The sequence below is a fragment of the Dipodomys ordii genome, unplaced genomic scaffold, assembly GCF_000151885.1.
Source record: "Dipodomys ordii isolate 6190 unplaced genomic scaffold, Dord_2.0 Scaffold85, whole genome shotgun sequence".
Classification (NCBI taxonomy): Eukaryota; Metazoa; Chordata; class Mammalia; order Rodentia; family Heteromyidae; genus Dipodomys; species Dipodomys ordii.
This window is the reverse complement of record NW_012267301.1, coordinates 6,155,244-6,182,683: the sequence shown is the minus strand read 5'-3', so window position 1 is coordinate 6,182,683 and position 27,440 is coordinate 6,155,244. Positions and strand designations below refer to the sequence as shown.

The window sequence follows — 27,440 nt, the reverse complement described above, 5'->3', positions numbered from 1 at the left end:
CTTGCTTACTTCCTCCGCCAGCCAGTCCACCTTAACAATAAATTTGTAAGAGTTTTGATTAGCTAGCATCCAAATCAGACTGTCAAGTGTGTGTAGCATGTGCCAGACCAATTAGCACCAAGCAGCTCTGGAAAAGCAGGAAAAATTCCAGGTCACGAAGAGCTATTAGTTCCTACTTGCCAACCACATTTTCACATTTCGAGGGCCAATGCAATAGGCTGGGTGCCTGATTTAATGCCGAGTGCCTGAATTTATACCCAACCCCCAAGGGATTTTTGATGCCCTTATAGAAATTAATTGCAAATAATGTGCAATTACCAAATATATCACCTCTAAATGAGGTTTTTCCTTTTTTTTTTTTTTTTTGGAGGGGAGGGTGTAATGCAAATGGCCTAAAGGCACAGAGCAGGCACTCAATTGCTTGGGAAGTCTCTTGTGGAGCCTTCCTCTCGCTTTCCCAGGTCCCAGTGAGTCTCAGAGGCAAGACTGTGGCAGATGGGAGAATTGGTAGAACACAGACCAGCCTGCTGGAGGCTCCCAGACTGTGCCAGGGGAGGATGAGGAAATCAAACTGGGTCATAATTCTGACAAAACAGAAGCAGACACCAAAAGAGATTTGGTATGTGGGGGGGGGAGGGGGAACCCCTCCTCTCAATTTATATGAAAAAGAGAAATAATTCCTAATGGGACTCAACTCTCAGGAAGAAATGGTATTCACTAGAACTCTTGCTCAGAAATACAGGTACATATGGCACTGAGTTCCAGGGACCTGTGTGTCCCTTTTTGCTGAGATGTGATCTTGTGGGTTTTCACTCCCCTATGGTAGGGTGATATTTTCTTCTCTACTGATTCACATCTATAACTAGTTTCCCCCCTCCTCTCTTTTCTGTGTTCTGACTGTACCTGGAATGAAGGGAGATTGAATTTCAGTAGGTAGAAGACAAACCTTCTCACAACAGTTTCTTCAGAAGCACCTGGAGTGCTGCAGAGAAGAGAGCCCTTGTGATACTTGATATTCTAGGCTCCAAAAGATCAGGCTGGGTAGCATGAGCCCACCTTTCCAGTTGTTTTTCTAAGTTCATTGTGCAACTGTTGATGCTAATGACTTTTTTTTTTTGCTTTTGCAATTTAGTTTGTGAGCAGGTAACAGGCAACACAGGAGGATTAAGGAACGGTTGGAAGCCTCTTTTACAAAAGAAAAAGGAAATGGACATTTTTGCATTCACAGCCACTTACCTCCTGCTCTCGTTGAAATATTACAACCCGACCCCCCTTGTCCCCTGTCGCTAGTAATTCTCCCGTGTGGTTGAATTCTACCGTAGAGATAATGTCAGCTGAAAAGAAGAAGACAAAAGCAATTTAAGTAACTGCACACTTACTTTGAAAGCATCGATAATAGACATACTTTTCTGTGCATTTAAGGGCTTAAAGCTTTGTGGCTGCAGCGGAATTTATAAGGATTTTATGTTCCATATTTTAACTACCACTTCTTAGGCGAATTTCCTAGCTGTCCACACAGCACTGTGGTCTGACTCAACAGAACAAAAAGAAAAGGCGTGTTCACACCCCTTCGCTTTGGGTAAGGGGAAATGAATTGCTTTATGCATCAGGGAAATGGTAGCTTTCTTGAATAATTTCTGTTAACCACAGTCCCTGCCACCACACATGGCCTTTTCCTTTCTTCTGTCTTCTACACCAAGAAACTTTCCTCAGTGAGTTTTGGTTGTGAGGACTGAATGGAAGCAATTCTCCTTTGCTGGCCTTAGTCATTACCTTCAGGTCCATCTTTCCCTTTCCCCTTCCCCTCCTATTCCCTTTCCTTTCCCTTTCTATTTCCTTTCTTTTTCCTTCCCTTTTCTTTGCCTTTCCTTAGGGATTCTTGGAGCTTTGACACTGAGGGACAGAGCAGAGACCAGTGGGAAAAGCAAGAACCTATTCATGTTCCAGCTAGACCCTGACTCCCACTTACTGTGTGAGCCCAGCACTTCCTTTTGGAAGAGCTCATCCTTAACTTTGACTCCCAGGGATGGGAGGAGAAAGGGAAACATGCCCTCTGTATTTCTAAGAGGAGATGAGGCACAGGAGCCGGGCACTTGGATCACTGATAATTGTAGAGGGAAAGTCAGCCTGCCAAGACTGTCTTCCATGCTGGCTACCCCCAGAGGAACATGGACAGGTAAATTACCTATGATTGGGTGTATTAGGGCTATTTTTAGAAAGGTGTCAGAGGTTAATTCCCCTACAATTATTCCCCTGCAGGGCTCCAACAATTGCTACCAAGTGTGCAAATGAGTTTTTTTAAAGGAAAAAAAGAAAGAAAAAGAGAAAATGGAGGGAAAGGAAAGGGAGACAAGGAAAGGACAAAGAAAGGGCAAGAGAAGGGAAGGAAAGTGAAGGGAAAAGGAAAGGAAATGGAATGGGAAAGGAAAGGGAATGGGAGAAGAAGAGGGAGGGGAAGGAGAAGAGGAAAAGGAAAGATGGATCTGAAGGTAATGATTATGTGAGGCCAGCAAAGGACAATTGCCATGTGCAAAACTAAGACAATTATGCTGAAAAATTCAAATCTCAAATACTACTTTCACAACCTTCTGTTAGAATTTGCCAGTGTATACCCAATGTATTCAGGCAAGTGGGACAAAATTCTATCTACATCACTGTCCTTTTCCTAATGACTATTCTGTGCACAGAAATATAAAGAGTAGAACATGAGTCTCCCCCCCCCCCCGCATCACTCTCCAGCAAGGTACACTCAAAGGACAATTCATGATTTCTTGGTTTGGCCCCACAGGGAGCAAACTGAAACTCCACAGGGTTACATGGTAACAAGGATGTCACAGTTCATGTCAACCAAAAAGAGTGGCTTCCTCTTTTTGGCAGTACTGAGGCTGGTGCAGACACTCTACCACTTGTGCTCTCCTGCCCAGCAAATGTCTGCTTTGCTTAAACTGATTGGAGTCGTAAGCGTAAACTGATTGGAGTCATAACATGTGTTGGCCAATGATTTTAGCCTTTTAAGAAGTTGGATATACAGATTTTTATGAAAATATCTCTTCAATTTTATATGCTGACAATTGCTTTTTTCGCCCCTTATTTATTTTTGGCCTGAGACTGGTACTCAAACTTGGTAGCTGGTGCTTTTCATTCATTGGCCATTCCTCTACCTCTTTTCTTATCTTTAAACAATTGCACAATAGGGTTTCAATTCTACATGTCAGTTTATAAGTACAATTGCTTCCCCCCCCCCCCCCCCCCCCCCCCCCCATGCCATGTCAAAAAGTGATGTAATCTTTCCTGAGGGCTGAGGGTTGTGAGTCACCGGCCCATGGCTTTCCAGTTGTCATTTGGAAGAGGATTCCCCACTCCTGACTGAGAATGAACCAGAAAACTGGACACTGAGTCTATTTTCTCAGAAAGACACCTCGGAGAATAAAGCTTAAAGAAACACAAACTAGGCTACATTCTGACTGAGCTGAGTTGATAAAAATGCATGCCGATAAGCTGAGGATCAGCAGAGGCAACTTGACTGTGGAGCTGTCTCCTTCCAGTGAAGTCTCTGACGACTTTCCTCTCTTACTCTTTGTGTATCTTAGCAAATTGATGTTGTGTTTAGAGGAAAGAAGTCTGCGTACTGTCTGCAGTTGACTGGAAACGCCCTGACTGGAAGGCACTAAGAGCTAGAGGGTCACATCAAATGTCACTTGAGGCCTCTGGCTCTTTCATGAGTGCCTAGGAAAGGGTTATAAGTGAACTCTCTGGCCTGGGTAGAGATTCAGGTGGGCATAGCTGTTTCTTTTCACTTTCAAGCTTCTGTCAAGCACTAAAAGAATGCACAGAGGGCTGTCAAACTGTCTGAATGCTAACACTGTAGGGAGGCAGGGAGGTCTTTTTTTTTGGTTGGTCATGGGTCCTGAATTCTGGGCCTGGGCGCTGTCCCTCAGCTCTTCAGCTCAAGGCTAGCGCTCTAGCACTTGAGCCACAGCGCCACTTCTGGCTTTTTGTTTTTCTGCTTATGTGGTGCTAAGGAATCAAACCCAGGGCCTCATGCATGCAAGGCAAGCACTTACTTAGAGCCACCTTCCCAGCCTGGTGGGGAGGTCTTGAGAGAGAGAAAAACACAGGGAGCAATGAAATGACTTGGTTAGGGCTTAGTGTTAAGGTTCTGCTATGAGTAGTTTATCCCTGCTACTGGGCATGAACTTTGACACAGTGCTCCAAAGCTCTGGGTGGGCTACATTAGGTGCCCCCACATTAGTGACTAAAAGGTGGGCCTTTATTTTTGGTCATCAGAGCTGGGTACCAAAAGGAGTGAAGTAGCTTTAGGCCAAGAAGATGTCACTCAGAGGAAAATAAAACTTGTTTTCCCAGAAGTGCCCTCTATATTGATCCCTTTGCCCAGATTCTGAAAATGTCATCTCTGTCCCTTTAAAATTGATGTAGGTCAAAACAGAGCAGGATTCAAGCTCAAGTCAAAAGCCACATGATCCTAGCCAGTAGAATTAGAACTTTCATTATGGAATTCTGGGCACAGTCCCAGGTTATCAACCATGTTCTGTTTGTTTTCCAAGTGTTACCTTCACTCAATGCTATACCTCCCTCTCTCTTCTTGCAAGAGAAAGAGAAGAGGTGCCAGGCAGGGCATGGGATCCTGACATTCTCTAGTTCTCTAGCAAAGGCCTTACTTAACAACAGCTGGTCTGTGGATGAGGTTGTTTATATCAAACCATAGCCTATGTCTCTGCAGAACATATGCTACTGCAGCTTGAGTTAATACCTGTTTTGAACTTTCATTCATCATTTTGAACTGACTCATTCATCACCACTAAGCTAGTAGGTGTAACTGGAATCTTTCCCTACCCCAACCAACCCTGCATATCTTCATCTGTGACTGTTTAATAATTGATGCAAAACTCATGGATCACTCCTACATTCCAGTTCCAAGATACCAAACACTTCGGATACACATTCTCCTGTGTGTATAACGTGCTGTTTGGTAGGGAAGTTTAAACTGCAAAATATATTCTGTTTGAGACAGAAGAACTTTCAGAGTACAAAAAGAGGAAGTGGTAATAGCAGTAAGCTAGCACACTAAGACAACAACTTTGTTTCTGAGCAACATAAATCAAGTCTTTGAGTGCAATGTGGCTTTCTCTCTTAAATTATAGGTTGACATGCCACTTTAACATTTCACTAAATGCACTACCTAATGACACTGTCGAGAAAGAAACTATAAACGTGAACATTTCCCCTCTGTCCCATATAGATATGGATCAAGTACATTTTGACTTAAAAACAAAAGCCCAAGATTGTGATTGAGGTCAAATGTAGTTAAATGATTTTTTTAAAGGAAATCCTGGTGATTATGAGGTTTGCTGTGTACCACATCTATTTGTGCTGACTTAATTCCTACAAGATGGTGGCCTGGTAACCCCATTTCTAATTCAATAGACACTGTTAAAACTGAGTTTTTCCTTAAAATAAATCAATCTCCTCATCCTACCAAAGTTCCAGGCTAATAATTTCATATATAAAGTCTCCATTTACCTGACTAATAGATATTAACTTAGCTATTGTGTTTGTGTGCTTGTAAGACTGAAGGAAATGGGAGGAACCCTTAGTTGTATCTCAGTCTCCCACAGCACCACATCAGGCTGGAATCTGAGCAGTTCAGATGACTGGGTCAACTCAGGCACCTGAATATGTAGGGCACTTGAAGGTTGAATAGTGAGGGGACTGTGTTGATCAAACAACACACTCTAGGCTTAGAGAGAGTCTGAACCCAAACTCTACCCGGAGAACACCATCATACTGACCAGGTCACTGGCCCTGTCTCTTAACACCAATCACAGGAATAGAAATGAAAGGGTAATTCAATAGAGCCTTTAGAGCCTCTTAGGTGTTTCATCTTTCATCTAGGAAGCACTTGGTACCTAATCATATAAAGCCCTTTAGCCTCATTGTATCAGCTGACCAACTTTGCTCACTCAATACTGGGCTTTTCTTCAGATGATCAGGTCATACTTCAGCTATATACAAGGGTGTCAGCAAGGATTAACAATAGGCTTTATAGCACATGACAGTGGTTTCCAGACAGTGTCCAGAAGGTTGGAGAACTTAGGGGTATCATTCTAGGCTGAGGTACCTTGAAGAACTGGCAATGATACAGCAGGGAGCAATGGGGAGAAACTTGCTTGGTGTAGAAGTTCAGGCTGCACTGGCAATGATTAGCTAGATCACTGAGCCAAGAGGATTCTTAGAATTCCCTGTGGGAATCACAATGACTTTCCACATCTGTATGACAAACTGTGGTCTCCTTCCTGTGTCTTGGTTCAGAGTCCCAAGTCGACATCCATTTCCTTGGGTAAGAGTTTCTCAGGTAAACTTTGATACCTGAAATAGTGCAGAAGGACACATTTCCACCCAAACAGGCTGAGGGTGGGGTAAGGAAGAAATCTGTTATGTCCAAACAAATGAACAGGCAAGACACTCACCACCTGCTTGCCACTCCCTATATCCTGTTGTGTGTAACACACATTTTCTGTCTGATCCAAACTTGATTCTTTTACTACCCAAACAGTGTCTGTTGTTTGCGAACTGAATCCTTTTCCTTTCATTTGAATACAATTCATTCTGGGCATAATTGGTTTTAACTTCAATCTGGCGCTTCTATTCTTCTCATGAAAGAATGCAGTGAGAAGCATCAGTGGCTTCTTTCTTAACAGTTCCTAGTTAAGGATAAGTACAGTGCTAGAAATGAGTACTGCTCATACATGGCCATCAGCATCTGGAGGTCACGTTCATTAACAACAAGCATGGCACGTTTGTGTACAAACTCTTGGCTGGCTACTCTTACCCAGTACCTTCTTCCTTGCCTGATTTTGTCTGTTCCACTATGGAGGCTGAAAAATTCAGTTACTTGTTTAGCCTTGTTAGGGTAAGGGATCCAAAGAAATAGATACAAAGAAAAGTCTACTAGGTCCGATGAGATTCTGGGATTTTTTTTTTCTTTTGAATAAAAAGGAAGCAAGAAGCCTACTGGTTGAACTGACAACTCTTGTCTCTTTGTGATTATAACGTGTTCATCATGAGATAGATTTTCTGCTACTGGAATCTAAATACATCAGTTTTCCTCATAGTATTTTTCACGGGGTTAGATTAATGCATTATTGATTTGTAAAAGAAAGTTAAAAAGAGGTCCTTTCCTGGAACCATCTTGCACAAACTCTCACATAGTCATTTTACTTTACCACATAACCAACTTTCCTTCCTCCTGCTTAGTTACCAATATATTGAGTGGTTTCTCTTCTCCTTTCCCAGCCGTGAAGAAGGTACATTATTTTCCCATCATTCACATGTGAAAGCAGCTTCCTGCTTTCCAATTTACTTGTGGTGTCCATTATAAAATCATGACTTCAAAGGGACCTAGCCACACCCTCCTTAGGAGCCAAGCTTTCCCAGTTCATATGCAGGAAGCCCACCATGCTTGGTGAGCTGTGAAAATCCAGATGGCAGGAAGCAGGTGAGTAATGAATGCCATGCTGTTCCTATTAAAATGCACACAGCTTCCCTAGGATGTCCAAAAATCTCCAGCACTAGCCAGATTTGAAGAAACCCAGGGACACATGGGCTAATGGAGATTGCCTGCTACTCAAAGCATGTTCCTGCAACATTTTCCTATAGGTGGAACAAAACTTCCCCAAAGGCCAATGGAGTCTTAAAAACTGTTAAGTCTCTAAGTAGAGAAAAATCCACTGGGGAAGAGATAGTGTCCAGACTTGCCTCCATGCCTGTGTGGTTTACTGTGGAATCTGCTGTCAAGGTGTCTACCATCTGTCACCCATTCTTTCAACAAGCAGAGGAGTAATTAACTGCTCAGGCGATACTAACTCTGTCAATCATTCAGCTCTATTATCTGCACAACATGGGGACATCTAGAAGCTGATTCCACAGTAGGTGGGACCTCAGGTCCAAAATAAGAAAGGAAGGGGAGCTCTTGGGCAGACTCCACACCACCCAAATGCACTTAAAACGGCATCTGTTTGGCATGTCCCTGGCCAGAAATTTTGCTGTGCCAGATGCTCTGAAATCAGTAAGGCATGATGTCCACTTTGTGGGATTTAAAATTCTCTATATTTGTGGGCTGGCTTCAATCTCTCCCCCCCCTCACCCCTCTCTCTTTGGGAAGCCTTATGTGACTTCCAAGTCCAAAACAGTTCCCTTTAATTTGCAGCCTCATTGCTCTCCTCGCTTCTTCTTTATCAGTTATCATCTCTCATCATTAACAGTTATTACAGTGGTGTTAGGCTTGTTTAAAGGCCTGGCTCAGGCTCGAGAATGCACCTTGCACACCACAGAGCTCTCCATGCACACATCTAGGGATGAGTGGCTTAGCATACAACAAATGCTTATTTTGTGCTTTTGTTAGTGAGAACCAATATCAAAGTGCACCAATATATAAAGAATAATTTAGAATAAACTATTGACAATATATGCTGGATGGATGAATAAACCATTTACTTAAGAGATGTGGGGCAGCCTGGTGCCGGTGGTTCACACCTGTAATCCTAGCTATTCAGAAGGCTGAGAACTGAGGATCATGGTTCAAAGCCAGCCTGGGCAGGTAAGTTGGTGAGACTCTTAGCTCCAATTAACCACCAGAAAACTGGAAGTGGCACAGTGGCTCAAAGTGATAGAGTGCTAGTCTTGAGTGTAGAAACTCAGGGATAGCACCCAAGCCTTGAGTTCAAGCTCCAAGACTTACCAAAAAAAAATTTAAAAAGATGTGAGGCAAAGGGAAGCTCTTCCTAGGCACATTGGGGTGTCTAATGACTATTAAGCCTGGTAGACTGATTAGTATAGATTTTAGCCAAGCACTGATTGTGCATAGCTGCAAGCCTGGTCCAGGACAACCAGGCAAAACAGTCCACAAAACCTTGTATTAGCAACAGCAACAAAAGCTTCATGTGGTGGTTTACTCCTGTCTTCCATTCTACAGGGGAGGCATAAATTGGAGGATTATAATCCAAATTAGCTCAGGTACAAAGCAAAGAACCTATCTCAAAAAAATAACCAGAGCGAAAAGGATGGAGGCATGACTCGAGCAGTATTGTGCATGTGCCAGCAAGTACCAAGTCCTGAATTCTACCCCCAGTACCACCATCAAAAAAAATGTACAAAGATGGGTTGCATCCTCCAAAGTATCTAGAGCACTGGCAGGACTTGGGGGTCCTATGAGTCAGAGGAAGCTGCTGGGTTAGTAAAACTGCTGGGCTAGTAAAGAAAGGGTATCAGGTAGAGTGTTATTTGGGAGAGGACCTCCATGTTGAATTTGGAACAAGTTAGTTTGCAATGAAAGAACTCTGTTTAATGAGTCTGTATTAGTTCATTTCACTGGGTTAGACAAAGGGTTACATTAAGAACACTAAAATGCAATTGGTCCTTGCCCTTGGGAGTTTTCAGTGTAGAGGACTGACTGAGCAGTAAGGAAGACAGGTAGATATACAGTCAAATGCTGCAGGAGAGTGGCTGTTGAACGATCCCAATCATGGAGGTCTTCAAACCACAGAGGGCAGGGAGAAGACAGTAGCACAACTAAGGTCTTCACAGGAGGTCTGCACTCAAGAGGTCTCTATTATTTGAATACTAAATAAAATATCCTTTAAAAAAAATTCCAGGGGCTGGGAAGGTGGCTCAGTGGTAGAGCACATGCCTTGCATGCCAGAGGCCCTGGGTTTGATTCCTCAGCACCACATAAGCAAAAAGAAAAAAGCCAGAAGTGACGCTGTGGCTCAAGTGGTAGAGCGCTAGCCTTGAGCTGAAGAGCTGAGGGACAGCGCCCAGGCCCAGAGTTCAGGCCCCATGACCGGACCCAAACAAACAAACAAACAAAAATTCCAAATGGACCTATGGAAATGAATGAAAAATGGAACAAGAACAGAGTTTTCCTCCGAAGACATGAGGCCTTGATTTCCAACACAATAAAGGCAGCATTGTTGCTGGCCTATAGGGTGTTATACTATGAGGGTTCTCCATGATCTTCTTCATGTGCCAACTAGTATTCATCAAATCACTGAACATCTCATTCTTTCTTTTTATGGTTAAGAGTTGTGAGGTTATGAAGAATATGATAAAATGTTACTCTTTTGAATAAACATATTCCACTTATAAAACTGAAATGTTATACCAGAGGCACAGTAGGAGAGCAGTAAAAATGAATAGGACCTAACCTTTAATAAAATATTCATGAAACAAAGGTACTGTGTTTCTCTATCTACCACCAACTAGATACTTAGAAAACCCATTATATTTGGCTTCAGGGGAAGCCAAATGAAACTAATGCAGTTTAGATACTGATGAGTAATATGAAATAGAGAAAAATCAGAAAAGACACAAGTTTGATAGACTCATCCATTAGTCCATTTACTCACTCAACAGATACTGGCACCCCAGTATGTACCAAGTGGTATTCTAGGTAATAGAGCTATAGTAATTAATAAAAGAGATACAATATTTGTCGTATGGAACTTATATTTACTTGTGGAGAAAGGCCTACCATCAATGAACATATAGGATAAAAATGTTCTGGCTGGGCACCAGTGGCTCACACCTGTAATCCTAGCTACTGAGGAGGCTGAGATCTGAGGATTGCGGTTCAAAGCCAGCCAGGGCAGGAAGGTCTGTGAGACTCTTATCTCCAATTAACCACCAGACACTGGAAGTGGTGCTGTGTCTCAAGTGTTAGAGCACTGGCCTTGAGCTGAAGAGTTCAGGGACAGTGTCCAGGCACAGAGTTCAACTGACAAAAAATAAAAAAAATAAAAAAGAATGTGTTCTATTGTAGGCTATATACCATGAGAAACAGAGACGAATAAGACAAGCACTGACAGAAGTTAGAAGGAGACTGAGATTTAAATAGGGAGGTTGTGATAGGCCTCACTGGAAGACTGAGTGAGAAGAAAGAGTTCACTATGGAGGCATTTGTAGGGAGAGTGTTCCAGACAGAAGGGAGAGAGGAATCACCCTCTGGGGAATGTGCATGTGTCAAGAGACACAGGTAGCCAGGCGCAAGTGGCTCACACCTGTAATCCTAGCTACTCAGGAGGTTGACATCTGAGGATCACAGTTCAAAGCCAGCCAGGGCAGGAACGTCCGTGAGACTCTTATCTCCAATAAACCATGAGAAAACCGGAAGTGGTGCTGTGGCTCAAGCAGTAGAGCGCTCGCCTTGAGGTGAAGAGCTAAGAGATATCACCCAAGTGCAGAGTTCAAGCTCCAAAATCGACAAAAAAAAAAAGACACACACACACACACACACACACACACACACACAGAGGTAAGAGCTGGGCAAATAAGGGGGAAATGGGGCAGAAGCAATGAGAAATAAATAATGCAGCATCTTGGAGACCACAGCAAGCATGTTGATTTCACAAGTGAAATGTGCACAACTAGTCCATGTCACAAAGCTGTACATCAAAAGATGCTTCAAATAGTCAACTGTGGATCGTATGCATTTTACCCCAATTAAACGTGAAATAGGAGGCCATTGGAGAGTATTGAATAGGAAGTAAGATGGGTTTCCATGAATCTCTCTACAGGGATGAGTCAGATAGTGGCGGGTAGAGTATAATCAGGGAGGAAATGAATGTGTGAGTAAAAAAACAAGTAACCATTCAGGACTGGGTTCCCAGATGAATAAGATAAGAGCAGGTGTGTGTAAGCAAGAGATGATGGCCCTCAGACCAAGGTTATGGCTGTGAAGAGCGAGAGGAGCCAGATTTTGGATATGTGTTGAAAAAGGACCTGTCAAGATTTGCTGATGGATTACTGGTTATGATAAAAGAGGAATCAAAGAGGATCCTAAGGTTTTTATTTTTTTTCCTTTCCAACTGGTCTATTGGTGTTGTCACCATAGTGACAAGGAATTTTGTGAACAAAACAGGTCTTTGGGGGGGAAGATAAGATGTGCAGGTTTATGTATGTGGAATGTGAGTGGGAGGATTACAAGCAGGGCAGGTGAATTGATTGTTGGCAGTAAGAGTCAGGAGAAAGTTTTGAGGCAGTGCTATGAAATTTGGAGGGCTGAGCACACAGAAAAACATTTTAAATCACAAGATAGGAGGAAGATTGCAGGGAATGTGTGCATGAAAAAGAGGATAAACCCTGGGCACTCAACTTTGAAAAGTTGGTGGAAGAAGAGTGAAGCCAGGGACGAAGTAGAAAAATCAAGTTTAGTCTCCTGGATGCTATGTAAGGCATAGCGGGCTCCTCTATCACATCAAACACTACTGACAAGCAAGGAGAAAGTCTGGCGTTGGCCTTTATTGACTTTTGTTGTTTAGCTGGTCATAGTTTCCATGGAAAAGTGGGGATGAGACTGGAGGGACTTCAGAGAGAATGGGAGGAGAGTCATTGGAGATAGTGACTCACAAACAACACTTTCCGGGAGCTTTGCTGAGGAACAAAAACAGATGAAATGTGGGGTCTGTAGCTCTGTGGTGGTGTGCTTAGTGGGTTCTGGGTATGGCAATTGAATAAAATGATAAAATGGTAAAGAAAGTAGGGTCCAGAGTGGATTATAATATTATGGAAATAACTTTCATGTTGTTTTTTCAATGAGGAAGTGACCAGGGAAAATTTCTTGGTGAAATTGCTGCTGAAAGTAAGGAATGAATGAACAAATCAGCCACCAGGACTTGTTACCACTAATAAAATCATTGAAACAAAATCTGCACCATCCCATTTCCACAGCCAAAAGATAGTGAGTAACAAAGTGCCTTATGGGAAGTTGAACAGGATTCTCAGAGCATTTAGTATCGAAGAGTTTTTCCTATACCTCCGCATTTCAGATGCATGTGACTGCAATGAAAAAGAAATTCCTCTTGATTTTCTTTTACTTTTTTCTCCCTTCCTCTCCCTCTCTCCTTTCTCTTCTGCAGCATTCTATTGTCTTTCTTTTAGCTACCTTCTGTCTGTATACCAGGCTGCTTACCTAGATGCACTTGAAGAAGCTGAGAAATCTGCTAAAGATCCCTTGTTCATGGGGAGCCAAACTCTAGCCTTGAGTACCTTTCACCGCTCTTCCTACTATCTTACAGAAACAAGTCTGTCAGAGACAGAAAACCCAACACACTCTTGCTTGAGCTGTGCAAGATTTATAAACCTTTTGCAAATGGCCAGGCTCAGGTGATGGTGCCAGGAACGTTCCAAGTGATTTGTGGATCTTCCTTCCAGGAAGTCAGTCTTTAATGGAAAATGTTTCTAGCTGCACATTCCTTTCTTATGGCATGATTATAGGGAAAAGATTGCAACTGTCATGAAGAAGATTCACTAAGATTAACTAATTATTGACATGGCTTTGAAAAACACGTACCATGTTCTCTCTTATATGTAGAATCTAGAAAGGAAAAGTAAATCATTTATTAGAAGAGAAGAGTTCAAGGTGAATGAAGGGTTGGGTAGAAGTAGGCTGGCTGGACAGTATCAATTCCTGGTATACATGTATGTATGTATGTGTATGTATACATATATACATCAGAGTAAATGTTGTTAATATAGACAATGCAAATTGCTAAACACCAAAGGAGTGGGAGCTTAATAGTGAGAGAGGAGGGGAAATGGAGATTTTTAGTCTGAGCAGTATACCAGTATTGCAGTTTGGAAAGCAGTATATATCTGAAACTGAGCTGCCAGGCAGGTATTAGACCTCTACAGGCACATTCCTCCCCAGGTCTCTATCATCAGCATTATGTCTGAAATACCTGCTTTTCCAGAAGGTGCATTTTGTGTTTTACATCATGTCATTTAACTGCCAAGTTCCATGACTTGACTGTCTTCCCCTATAGTTCAGATGTAGACATGGTGGCTCAAATAGGTTTAAATAACTTGTCCCACCTTGGAAGATTAAGCTGAAATGTGAATGTGATTTTATTTATTTTTTCATTTTGGTCTTTTATATAATCAGAGGCACATACATAAGCATTGCGCCTTTGTGTTCCTCTCCTAAGAGTACCCTCCTTTGGTCTCACCAGAATCTTGTATAATTTATCATGTACCAATATATATTAGATCTAGGTTGTGCATATGAGAGAAAACACACCACTTGTCTCTCTGAGCTTGGATTATCTCACCATGATTTGGTGAACTTTAGATCCAAAGCCTGCTTTATAAGCAATCACCAATCCTTTTTCTTTTCCTACCAACCTTCTACAGTATTTCTTTCCTGTCCTGACTCCTCTTTGTTGATGGTTTATTTCAGAGAAATATTTGTAAGCCTTCATGCATAGCTATAAAACTGACTCATTAGCATGGTAGAGAATATCTTCTGGTCTCACTTTAAGTTCTTCATTTATGTTCCACACCTGATACTTTACTGATGCCTTACTCTTTGAGTTCTCTAACTGAACAATGTCTATGCCGATCACCTCTCCTGCCATTTCATCTTCCTGAGACATTTTTACATTATACTTGCCTGCTACCACCTTGTTCTGGATAGGGCAGTATTCTAGTCATGGTTATAAACAGAAGACCTAAGATAGAGACTAGCACTTAGTATATTAGAAATAATACTTGTGGATTGGCTGAATGAGAAAAATCTGAAGACATGATCCCTCAAGACTAGCTCTCTAAAGGCTCTTCTGACTATGCACTCCTTCTACATTTCTGTAATTTACATATACTATCCCCTGCTATCCCCACTTACACATATACTTGTTCTGTTTTCTGGACCAACATGTACACCATCAAGAAGAGAGTTCCCATTTTACTCGTCCCTCACTCAACCAAACACAATGGATGTTTGATGAATTAAAAGAATTCAAAACTCAACTCTAATGATACAATTTGTAGCAGCTGTTGACCTTTCCTGGGAAATTTTGGAACTCTGAGGATCTAATAACAGCTATAAATCATTTTTTTCCCACAAGTGGCCTGTATTTGTATGTGTGAAACACTTTCTCACTTTCTGGGGATTCTGAGTTCATCACTCAACACTCCTCTGTCCTCACACCTTCATCTATGTGATTTCTCAAGAATTTCTTCTCTTAAAATTTATCCTGTTTTCCTTTTTTTCTATGGTTCGGTTGAAATTAGTCTGTTCTAGAACTTAAGTCACTTCTATTTAAAATGTCATTAACTTGGTTGGCATCTTCTTATCAAGCATAACTCATTTGTATTACATGATCAAGCAATTATTGATATATGGCTTGAATATCCTGAGAGTTTATCTCTTTAACTAGACTACGCATTCCCTGAAGATAGAATCACATTTATTTCTTTAGTAGATAACATCTTTCCTAGCACCAAGGATCTTAATCTGTGCATAGTAACATGACAGAAATCTTCCTCAACTGGTGACTTAGGATTATCATGCGGACAACTGATTGTTGGCCAGTTGATGGATATGACAGCTCTCCTGAGACTTAAAGTCATGTATGTTCCTCTTTTGCCTACATCTAATTATTGTTTTTAATGGTTCATTGCTATAGTTCAGAGAATGGGCCAATACTAAAATGATAACAGTTCTTTGGACTCAGGTACTAATGCTATTCTCAATAGCACTGCCTTCAAACATGGCAGATGGGAGAGGAGGAATGGAAATCGTATTTCTGTGTTTCCAAGGACTCTCCTTTTGGGGGACATTTCAACTACTGATTCCATCTGCCTAAATTATTGCCTTTGGATTACAGGGGGAAGTTTAGGGCTTAAAAATAAAAGCCCGGAACTATTACATGCAGTAGCGAAATTCCTTTCTTTCTTATATGTAAGAACAGATTCTTATCCTTGATTTTAATACATTATTTTCTTAAAGGTCTTGGGAATACATAAAATGCTGTTATTTTATTATTAGTAAATATAAGGAATAAAAAACCCCACTGAAGTTCTAGATTTAACACAGCCACACCTCAAATAAACCTTCCATTATTTTAAGAGTAAAATGTCCCAGAAGCTACTCTGGGAGAGTAGATTCTTCTGGCAATTTACCACTTACGAAACTTTCTGAACTGATTGGTCCTTTCCTACTTCTTAATCCTCATCTTAAAACACATTTAAACCCCTTCTCACTACATCTGGCTCCACTTTTGTTTTCTGGATCTCACAAATTCCCTGGTTCGAGGTGTTCAAGCATGCCTCTCTCTCTCTGTGCTAAACCACTCTCTTCTCTTTTCCTTGGCTACCGCGTCCTCAGAGTTAGAAATTTCAGTTTAGACAGTGCCTCTTGAGAGAGGCCTTTGCAGACAATCTCTTTATATTAACAACAATTTATTACTTTATTCTTTATAGTACCTAATAGTGTCCCTTTAAAAATAACTTGCAGATATGAGTGCCAGTGACTCATGCCTGTAATCCTAGCTATGCAGAAGACTAAGATCTGAGGACCATAGTTCAAAGCCAGCCCAGGCAGGAAAGTCTGCAAGACTCTCATCTTCAATTAACCACCAAAAAGCTGGAAGTAGAATTGTGGCTCAAGTGGTACAGCTCTATTCTTGAACAAAAATGCTACGGGACGGTGCCCAGGCCCTGAGTGCCCATGACTGGCACTAAAAAGTACCCACAAAACAATCATTTTGTATTTGTTTGTTTGCCATTACTGTCTGTACCTTTTATGGTACTGCTTAATTTAGCAGTGTGGAGATGCTAGCTGGTATGTAATCAATGTTAAATAGAAGTACAGTTTCTTAAAGTATTAATAATAGTATTATAGTAATGTAGTATTAATATATTCATATACCCCCTCCAAACACTGGGTATAGCAGACCAATGAGATTATAAAAATTCAGAAAACAGACATTTGCTTCCTCTTTAACAGTCTCAACTAATCACATACATGAAAATATACACATTATGAAACATACACACACCCTTCTGATACCAAATTCCAGCGTTTGTTCAAAATGGCCTTTCCTTTTGGATTTCTAGTAAGAAAAGCAACGGAACACCAGAGACTAGTTGGGAAGATCTTTATAGGTCAAGAAGTCTGACCCAGTGAACTATTTCCGTCAAACAAGCAGTTTGAATTGGATTGCCCGATTACTGAGAAGGGATTTCTGGATTAGACAGTTCAGTAAGTGGCTGAGTCAGCTTCTAGGAACTGTCTTCCTGTATGACTGGAGTTAGTGGGATGGCACAGTGAAGAATATCTGAGTGACAGCCACCGGTGAGCCTCGTGGAATGATGACTGAAATAGCATCAACCTCACCCTAGGGCTCAGGAGCCTAAGGCTGCTCACAGCTGAAAATGAGATTTTCTGTGAATTGGAAACCACTTATTAAGCACCTTCCACATGCCTCCCATAACACTTTGCCTTGAGAGGTGGTCACTAGCAGCTCCCATGCCCAGTTTAAACAATCGCTTCATTTACTATCTAGCTACTCTTGGACCTATGACTTAAATGCCCTTTTCTCCACTTCGATGCAAAATGGAGTGAGGTTTTTACCAAGGATTACAAGAGCAACACATGCATAAAGCATGGAGAAGGACGCTGATATACACAGCACAAAAATTAGAGTCACTTTATCTAGAAGCAATCCACTGAATCGTTATAGGACCATTTGGGATGTCACAAAGATACAATTTGTCCTTGCGTTTATAAGTGACAGGCTTTGGGGCAAGCAAGCTCCTTAGGTTTTCTCAAGCTCAGTTTCCTGATCTGTATTGGCATCACGTTGAGGGGAACGGTGAAAATTACATGAAACAGGATGGTCAGTTAGAAGGGTGGCTGCCATAGCACAGATACTCAATAACTAGTATGATTTCACATCATTCCTCTCATACCCCTGGATCCCAGAAAAGGTAGTGCAAGGCTTTCAAGCCACACAGATTAGGAAAGCACACAGCTCCGTTGTAGGGTTTAGATGGCACCCAAGCACCCAAGTTATTTGGGTTTATTTAATAATACTGCACTATCATGCCACACAAAGTTTCCTAATGGTTTTGGAGTAGTTTCCAATGCTTAAAAATTAGAAGACTAGGGGGAAAACAAAGGAGGGGGTAACAATGCTTGGTAGGAAATGGACTCATGACCTTGCTCATGTAACTGTAAACCCTCTGTACAGAATCTTTACAATAAAAAATTGGAAGGCTTCATTTTGAAATATCCAGAGTTTGACTTTGGTTAGAAAAATGGAAGTTTGGCAACACTGGGCTGGCTTCCCATATCACCATTTCCAGCTTGAGTTAGGAAGTAGCTGCCCCCTCTTCCAGTGTTCAGGGTCCTTAATTTACAACATCTACCATTTTCTAGCATTTTCTGGCTTTGAGACCAAATGCCAGTGCCAGCTTAATCTCTTTAGGTTTTTCCTATGCCTCTGAAATAATCTTTTCTTGGGGGGGGGGAGGTGTGTGTGTGTGTGTGTGTGTGTGTCCTGGGGCTTGAACTCAGAGCCACAGCACTGGCCCTGAGCATTTTTTGCTCAAGGCTAGTGTGCTATCACTTGAACCACAGTTCCATTTCCAGCTTTTTGGTGGTTAGTTGAAGATACGAGTATCACAGACTTTCCTGTCTGGGCTGGATTTGAACTTTAATTCTCAGATCTCAGCCTCCTAGGTAGCTAGGATGGCAGGCTCATACCATCAGTACATGGATATGTTATTATGGTTTCTGTTAACATTTAGTGCTGTAGATGTCCAAGTCAGCAGCCTTGGTCTTTATGTCTCCCTGGTAGACTTAACAAACAGGCCCCTCTACAAGGCTGCATGGATGCAGTAGCACCTTGAGTCTCACGTGGTGCATAGGATGAAGAAGAGTCAATTCCATAGCTAAGGGTTGGCTTCTCCACTGAGCTAAGCACATTGTTGGAGAATAGCTTATCACCCAAAGTTCACCCCTCAATTGACTTAACTCATTCCCGGTCTTCTCCAGTCCCATTTATACCAAGGGTAGAGGATATAGGACAAGGTAGGCATGCTAGACAACAAAGTTGGAGCTGAGTTCTGTAAAAATAAGCCTCGTGGATTATCAGCATCTTAAATTGGGAGTTTGGGGGAGAGAAATGTTGAATGTTTTTGGAGGATAGAGAATCTGGATTTATCTGAGCAAATGAGAGATTCCATAATAGGACAGAATTTTTCCATAACTCATACACATGACCAATATTTACCAAGTCAAACTACAGCCAGGAACTCTTCTTGATGTAGGGACTAAGTACTGAAAGACAAGATCAGAGAACCCAGTTTCCACTGTGGAGCAAAGCAGAATGTTTTACTTGGCTTCTCAATGTTACCAGGGAGTACTGCTTTATGCATAGCACATAGCTCAGTACAGCTACTATCCAGAGGTTCTTCACTAGGGAAGTGATAGAGATTTTCATCCATTAATACACATAAGGCTCAAGACCAGAATGTTTCTTGGTCAGAGAAACACACAACTAATTTCTGAAAAAGTCAAGGTACCAGCTGGACGCCAGCACTCATGTCTTCAATCCTAGTTACTCGGGAGGCTGACATCTAAGAATCATGGTTTGAAACATGGACAGGAAGGTCCACGAGACTCATGTGCAGTTAGCATCTCCCCCACCCCAAAGGAAAGAAAAAGCTAGAAGTAGAGCTATGGTTTAAGTGATAGAGTGCCAACCTTTGGTAAAAATGGTAAGGGACATAAACCCAGGCCCTAAGTTCAAACTCCAGTACACACACACACACTCCAGTACACACACACACACACACACACACACACACACACACACACACACACTCCCTTGGGCCACATTAACTAGGGAAAAACCATCACCCAGCTTTGGTCTCTCATATGAAGGGTTAACTTGACTTTCATCTCTAAAGTGGAGCTGTTTTCTTCTACCTCTAAGAGGACCCAGTTGGAAATGTATTTGTTTTTCACTGTTTAATCTTCTGCATCACCCACCATTGATTAGACTTAATTAATTTATGTTTGTAATGAATTTGGAAACTTGCATTGCTGTAGTGGGGACATTTTCTGACAGCATCTGGTCACCAAATGGATTGATTACCTTGTCTACAAAAGTCTTTCAAGCATCTGGGGCCTGGTTTTGTGAAAGATCCAGAAGCTCTTTCAGAGGTAAGAATTCCTCTGTCCCCACTCCTACCAAAATACTGGAGGTGGAGTGAGAGGAGATGCTAAAAAGAGGTGGGATTTGCTTTGATATATAGATCTGGATCCTGGCACTATTCCAACTTGAACTCACATTTTGCTGCTTGTTGGCACAGTTTCAACAGCATGGAATAGACTGATCTGAATCTATTTTGTTCCACATAATCAGAATCCACCAGGCCCAGGCCCAAACTGCCACCCTGTGAACTTCTTTGGCACTTCATTTTGTATGGAAGCTTTCACTGATCATGAAGATGAAACATTTACAGAAAACATTTAGAGAACCACTTTGCTCTCATACATTCAACGAACATTTATTGGGGGCCCACTGTGTGCCTGGCACTGAGCCATGTGTACCTCATCATTAGCTGTTCTTGGCAGGTTCTGCTCTCCCATTCTCATAGATAAAACAACAATAATTGTTAAGGATAACAGGAACACGACTAATAAAAAGATATAAAGGTATGTGCATGGGTGTATATGTATACCCCCCTCCACACATCCAATGCTCTATATAAAGCACTTCACATGCATTAGTTCACACAGCCCTCACAATAAAATCATAGTGTCGATGTCTCTATTCTCACCCATTACCCCCTTTTATAGGCAACAGAACTGAGGCACCAGAAGCTTATGCGATTTGCCCACAGCTAACATCAAATTGGAGAACCTTTGCTCCAGCTACTAGATTTACACTCTCTAGATATCATTTAAAGACAGTTAGGCACCCTCCTTGGGGCTTTGTTCCATTACATTTCATTTGCATTCACAACCTTAGATAGTGAGGAGTACTATTCTCAGACAAAGCAGCTGAAGCTTTGAAACATTAAGTAACCCACAGAGGTCCCAAGGAAGGCTCACGGTGGGGTGGGGCTTAGTTCAGGTCTGCAGGGCTTACAAAGGCCTCTGTGTACTTACTGAGTTACCTGATGAGGGATGAGAGAGAACTCAGTAGTGTTCCCAAAGAGAAGCTGAAGAATGTACAAAGATTAAGAAAACAGCTTGATCATCAAGAGGTAGGTGAAACATGTTGCATAGCTCTTGGCCTGACTGGTTTTTCTGGCTATGTTCAGCCGAGATGATGGACAACCAGGTGGCTGGCCACAATACAAGGTAGAACAAAAAGCCCGTAGTGCTGAACATTGGAAAATTTCTCAACAATGAATGCCGACTGTTGCACCATCAGGTTGCCACAGTAACCACAATGGCTGGTCCCAGTTTGACAATATAATTTATTCAGTCTGGCCCATTTTCTTGTTTGGAAAAAAAAAGCCCACTTATTTCCTCCTATTCTTCTCTAGTCGCTGTCTCAATATGGACAAGTTCCCCCTTATCTGTACCTTTCTACCAGCGATCTATCTGTGCAGAGACAACCACTTCTCAGTCTCCCATTCTCACCCTCAGTTCTCAGGTTCTACAGCTCCAGGGAACCTTCCTTGATTTCTTTATTCTGTTGAGTGTCTCTTCTAAGTGTAACCTGTGCTGTTTCCCTTCCCCTGCCCCCCCATAGCATTAATTACTCTATAAAGTAACTGTCTTGTCTCCTCATCAATGGAGCTTATGCTGGTTACCCCTGCATTCTCAATGCGTGGGTCTGGTGCATAATGAATATTCAACTGCATGGACACAGGTTGTAAACCTTCCAGAATCTTGCAGACTGGCCTCCCTGATTGAAGCCTCTCACCTCTTTTCATGCTTACAATCCCAGACGCCATTCAATTCCCTTAGAAACTCTCATTGTGCCATTTCGGTAACCTCCCTATTTGAACACGGGCATAGAAGTCAGGATAGGAGAAAACCCCTGGGGAAGAAAGCAGTGGAAGCAGATGGGGAGACTAGAAGTCTCAAGGAGTCCTAAAAGCACTTTCCACCTTGTCCTGAGTAATGGTGAGTAGATGTATGGGTACGTACAGATCACTGAGACCAATGCAAGAGAAATGTTTTTTGAGTAATTAATATTTCAACTGTCCTGTGAGAGCATATGTATGACAGGCTCAAGTCCAGACTGCTGTGCTCCAGGGTCCAAAACTCTTTACTAATTAGCCTAAAGTCAACTCCTTGGCTGAACTCACTTTTCTAAAAGCCACACCCTGATCTTCTCTCACAATCTCTCTCATTTTCAGACCAGGCTTTCAGATAATCATGCTGCAAGTCTTACCCTAAATCTCTCTTCTCCCCTTCCAGAAACAACTCCCATACTTGAAGGAAACAACAAAAATCCATCTTCAGTTTCCACAAATTCACCTTATTAACTGTCTCATTTTTAAATGCTTGACCATTTAGTCTGGTCCATTCATTCATGCCAAGATTTCCTGACAGTGCTAACCTTATTGAAAACAGAATCGTTATCCTTTAAAAAAAATGTTTATACTTAGTAAAGTACCCATGCACTAGTAGGTTCTCAATATACATTTGCAGTTAACACAGAGAGGACATAGGTGAAGCTGGCACCTATGGGCTTGCATAGAGTTAAAAGAGAGATTGTCTATGTCTGAGGGAATGAAAACGTGGTGGTGGTGTTAAGGGCATGTGGTTCCCGGCCCATGTTTTATCACTCACTGGTCTTTTCTTTTGACTTCACGAAATAAATTACCATTATGAAAATTCAGTTTCCTTGCCTGTAAAATGTGAACTTTCTTAGAGGCCATTGTGAGAATCCCTTAAAAATGTAGATCAGAATCAGATGCTAGTGGCTCATACCTGTAATGCTAGCTCTTGGAGGCTGATATATCAGGATTAAAATTTGAAGCCAACACAGGCAGAAAAAGCCAATGAGACTTGTATTTCCAATCAACCAGCAAAACAGCTAACAGGAGAATTGTGGCTTAAATAGTAGAGTAGCAGCCTTGAGTGAAAAAGCCAAGTTAGAGCTGGAGGGCCTAATTTCCAGCCCCAGCATATCTATCTATCTATCTATCTATCTATCTATCTATCTATCTATCTATCTATCTATCTACCTACCTACCTACTATCTCTCTACCTACCTACCTAGCTAAGTATTGTATTAGTTAACATTAACTGTCTTTGTTATTTTGCTAAATAAAGTGCAGTCATACTGCAATACCCTTGCTTTCATTACATCCAAAACATCCCATATAGCCACTGACTCACAGAAAACACTTTTCACACACTAGACATTATTATCAGAGCTATTCAGTCCAAATTCAGTGTCAGAGAGAGAAACATGAATTAGAAGGCCAAAAGGAAGAGAAGCAAGAGGTATAGATTCCATGTGAGCTATATCCATGTGCACGTAAACACAGAGTAAAATTAATTCTAAGACATTCCTTAGGGAAATTCCATCACTTCCCATTAACACAGTCCCAAAGGCAAGAGCTGGCCTCTGATCTTCACATATTTAATGTCTTTGAAAAAAATTCAGAACCCCTAGTTACCATGGAACGGTACACAAAGGCAAGTGTATCTGAGACTTGCAAGAGCCTTCTACTTTAGTTCTTAGATCGTTCTTTAATCATCCTAATTCCTACAAACTTTTGACCTTAGGATAGCTCTTTGCTTGACAGGATTTTGACAGTCAGGGAAGGTGAACTCTGAGGAACAAGTTCTCAGTGTGTTCTTCCATGTTCATTTACAAGAAAACAGCTTAATAATTCTAATTCATATACACTTCTATTCATGCAATTAATAATTCATAGCTATCCTTCGGCAGCATTTGTAGTGACAACAGAAAGGGCAAGGTATTTCTTCTCTTCTGTTCGCCCTCCTTTCTTCACTTAGTCATGCTTGCAGCCTGGAGAGTTCAGAATCTCAAGAAAACAGTTTCCATGGTGATTCTTTCTTTGAGTACCCAACTGCATTTCGCTCTTTCTGGAGTGAATTAATGCTTCTTATTGCTTTCATGCTAAATATATTGAAGATTAGATTTGGTTTCCTCTGCAGTGATACAGTTTTATCAGAAAATGGAAAGTAAAAACACAGCATGAAGAAACGATATCTTTCTGCCACCACACTATCAGAATTGGGGGTGGGGAGTATTTCAGAAAAAAATAACCAGCTATAGGAAAATGGATGCAGGTTTCTAGAAGCCAGGAAATGTATGCATGCATCGAAAAGCATCAGAGAGGCTGCTCTAGTAGGAAATTATCTTACTGCTTCCATAGGAGAAAGATGGTAAAGGTACCATAAAACACCAAGTTACAAGAAATGCCCTCTGCATAAGCTATCCTCTGTTCAACACAGAAAATATGGAAAGGGACAAGGAAATCTCCAAGCCCACGATATCTACTCTATATTTTCTTATGAACAGTTCCCCTTTCTGTCAAATCTGGAGACTGGTCTTTTGTAGCACCTGAATTTCCCATAAGCAGAACTTATAGCTCTGTACCTAGAAACCACTTCTCATGTTCTCATTTTCTACACTTGACTTTCAAGGGCAGGTCTGATTTGGACCTGTTCATTGCTGCAGCCCTGTATTGAGCACAGCTCATAGGAACAGATTATAACAGGAAAACTAATTCATTTTGGACATAACATCTTGTACATCTCATTGTTGCAATGGGTCAACCTGTATCTCTATTTAAACAATTTGTTTCTTCCCTTCCCCTTCACAAATTATACCAATATCAAATACAGTGAAATATAAGAAATATCTTATAAATATGTTAGAAAAAATCACAAGAAAAAACATTTGAGTCCTTATCTTGGGGTTCATTTTGCTTAACATCAACTTATCTGACCATTTCTGCTTGTTTCAGACATATACTAATTATTGCAAATAAGGGAAACCATGGGACTTATGTTTCTTTGGGCCTGGCTTACTACAATTTTGGCATGGGGTGGGGTGGGAGGGTGAGGGGGGCAGGGGGGTGGGGAAGGAAGATGGGAAGGGATGGGAAGGGGAAACAAAGGAGAAGGCAACAATGCTTGATAAGAAATGCACTCATTACCTTGCCCATGTAATTGTAACCCCTCTGTACAGTATTTTCACAATAAAACAAACAAACAAACAAAAAACTAACTGCCAATGGGTAGCTAGGTTGGTTGGAGAGGGGAGGTGATTTAAGTTAGAAACATTCACACCTCAGCAACAGCTTCTGATCTTTCTGGTCTCTCCCACCCTGGGTCTTAGTCTTCCTATCTTGACAGTAAAAAGGGGTTAAAGCGAAGCATCTGCGCATGACAGGAAGGACAATGAGTAGGTACCATGCAGGGAAGGCTCCTCCTCCACCACTACACATCAGCCCACATGGCTTAAAGTCAAGTCACCTCCAAGTAACCAAGAGGAAAATTGGGATTTTAGCTGCACTGAGCCAACCAATGAACATTTAGCATCTATGCGAAACAAGGTATTACTGACTTAAGGACTACCAGGAAGGGGAAAAATTACTAACCCCAGGAAGGTTACAGTCTAGGACGATTCTTCTGGGTTCATGCAAAAGAAAGGCAGGGCTGAGTAAGCATGCACACCCACACCTCTGATTAGAAACCGTAGTGGCAACAACTAATATTTATTGCACGACCTGTTAAAATTCTTAGGTATAAGAACACCTACTTCTTCCTCATCACAAATGTATGTGTAGAGCTGTTATTTCTCATTGGATGTACAAAGAAACTGGGACTTTAGAGAGGCTAGGCAACACGTCTAACCATCCTAAAACCAGTTAGTGTGAGGCTAAGATTCAAATCCTCATAGTCTGAGCCTTGAGTCAAATCTTAACAGCTGTACAACAGAATCTCTGGTTCTTGGGGATATGAGCTGAAAAAGACTGCACAGCATTCCTCAAGTCTCCTTTACTGTACAAAGTCCCCAAATGTCACGATGCTCACAAAATGCCTCTGGGCCGTATCATGAGACACGGGGCTATAGATTCCAAAGTGAAAGACAATTCTGTGCCTATGTCTGAGTGGCTAGGATGTATACTGCAACAGGACTTTTTGGGGTTCATGTTTGTGTAAAGAGGAAAAACTGGGGGATGTCGGAATATGGTCTGCATCACCTCCTTAGGGTGGTTTGACAAAAGGGTTCTTTTGTAATTTCATCTTCTAAATCATTGTGTAGGCAACTAAAAATTGATCAGCTATATACCATTTCCAAAACAGATACACTTAGAGACACTTCTCATTCCAAAGAGTGAGTCTTCTCAGCCATGTCCAATATCCACATTAAAAACAAACAGCTGGGCACCAGTGGTTCACATCTGTAATCCTAGCTACTCAGGAGGTTGAGATCTGAGGATTAAGGTTCAAAGCCCAACTCAGGCAGGAAAGTTCTTGAGACTCTTAACTCCAACAAACTACTGAAAAATGACCCAAGTAGAGCTGTGGCTCAAGTGGTAGAGCATTAGCCTTGAGCAAAAGCAGCTTGGAGATGGTTCGCAGGCCCTGAATTTAAACCTCAGGACTGAAATGTGCACATATACATGTAAACACACACACACACACACACACACACACACACACACACCAAAAACAAAGAAAACAAGCAACCAAAAAAAAAAAAGAAGAAGATAGTCAAGTATAATGTTAACTACTTAGGATGTAGACTGAGAAGATCATAGTTCAAGACAAGCTCAAGCAAAAATGCTAGTAAAACTCTGTCCCAAAAATAACTAAAGCAAAATAGGATGGGAGCATGGATCAAAGTACAGTGAACCTCCTTAGCAAGGGCAGAGCTCTGAGTTCAACCCCCCCGTACCACCAAAAGAAAAAAATGAAAGAAATAAAAAACACAGGGAGGAGGAAATCTATTAAAGTTTAAAGAAAAGGACTATGAGAATAAAGTGTTTTTTTGAGAGTTAATTTTTAAAATTTTAATTGATAAATCATAATTACATATAGTGACATTTATTATAGAATAATCAAATCAATACATCCACCATTTTACATATCTTTTTTTCTATGAGAACATTTAACATCTACTCTTTGCAATTTTGATATAATACAGTTTCATTTATCTATAACTGACCTGTGAAATTCATCTCCAAAATTTATTCCCCTTGTCTAAGACTCTGAATAACATTTCCCAAGACTCTCGCCTTATTCCAATCCCTTCGGAACCCTTTCTATGAGTTTGACTGTTTTCAGATGGATGCCCTCATATAAGTAAGTTCATGCAGAATTTGTCTTTCTGTATCTGGATGAAGTTCAGTGTTCTGGCAATGAATTTTTATAAAGCCAGGTGCAGATGGCTCATGCCTATAATCCTAGGAACACAGGGGCTGTGATACCGAGAATCAACATATGAAACCAGCCCAGGCAGAAAAGTCTGAGAGACTCCATCTTCAATTAACCAGCCAAAAAGCTGGGCTAGAGCTGTGGTTTAGGTGGTAGGGTGCCAGCAAAATAAACAAGTTAAATGAGAGTGAGACTCTGAATTCAAACCCACATGCCAGCAATAACAAAAAAGAAAAGGCAGTTAAAA

The 27,440-nt window shown here is 41.4% G+C and overlaps 1 protein-coding gene across 6 annotated transcripts in view; it reads right to left on the bottom strand.

Moving 5' to 3' along the window:
- The window catches only part of Ppp2r2b (protein phosphatase 2, regulatory subunit B, beta), a 473,748-nt gene that overhangs the window by 109,445 nt on the left and 336,863 nt on the right, over positions 1-27,440 (bottom strand). For all 6 annotated transcript variants that reach the window (XM_013025506.1, XM_013025502.1, XM_013025507.1 and 3 more), the window contains one exon: positions 1,237-1,334. In XM_013025506.1, the coding sequence (XP_012880960.1) occupies positions 1,237-1,334 (98 nt within the window). The remainder of the gene's footprint in view (positions 1-1,236; positions 1,335-27,440) is intronic.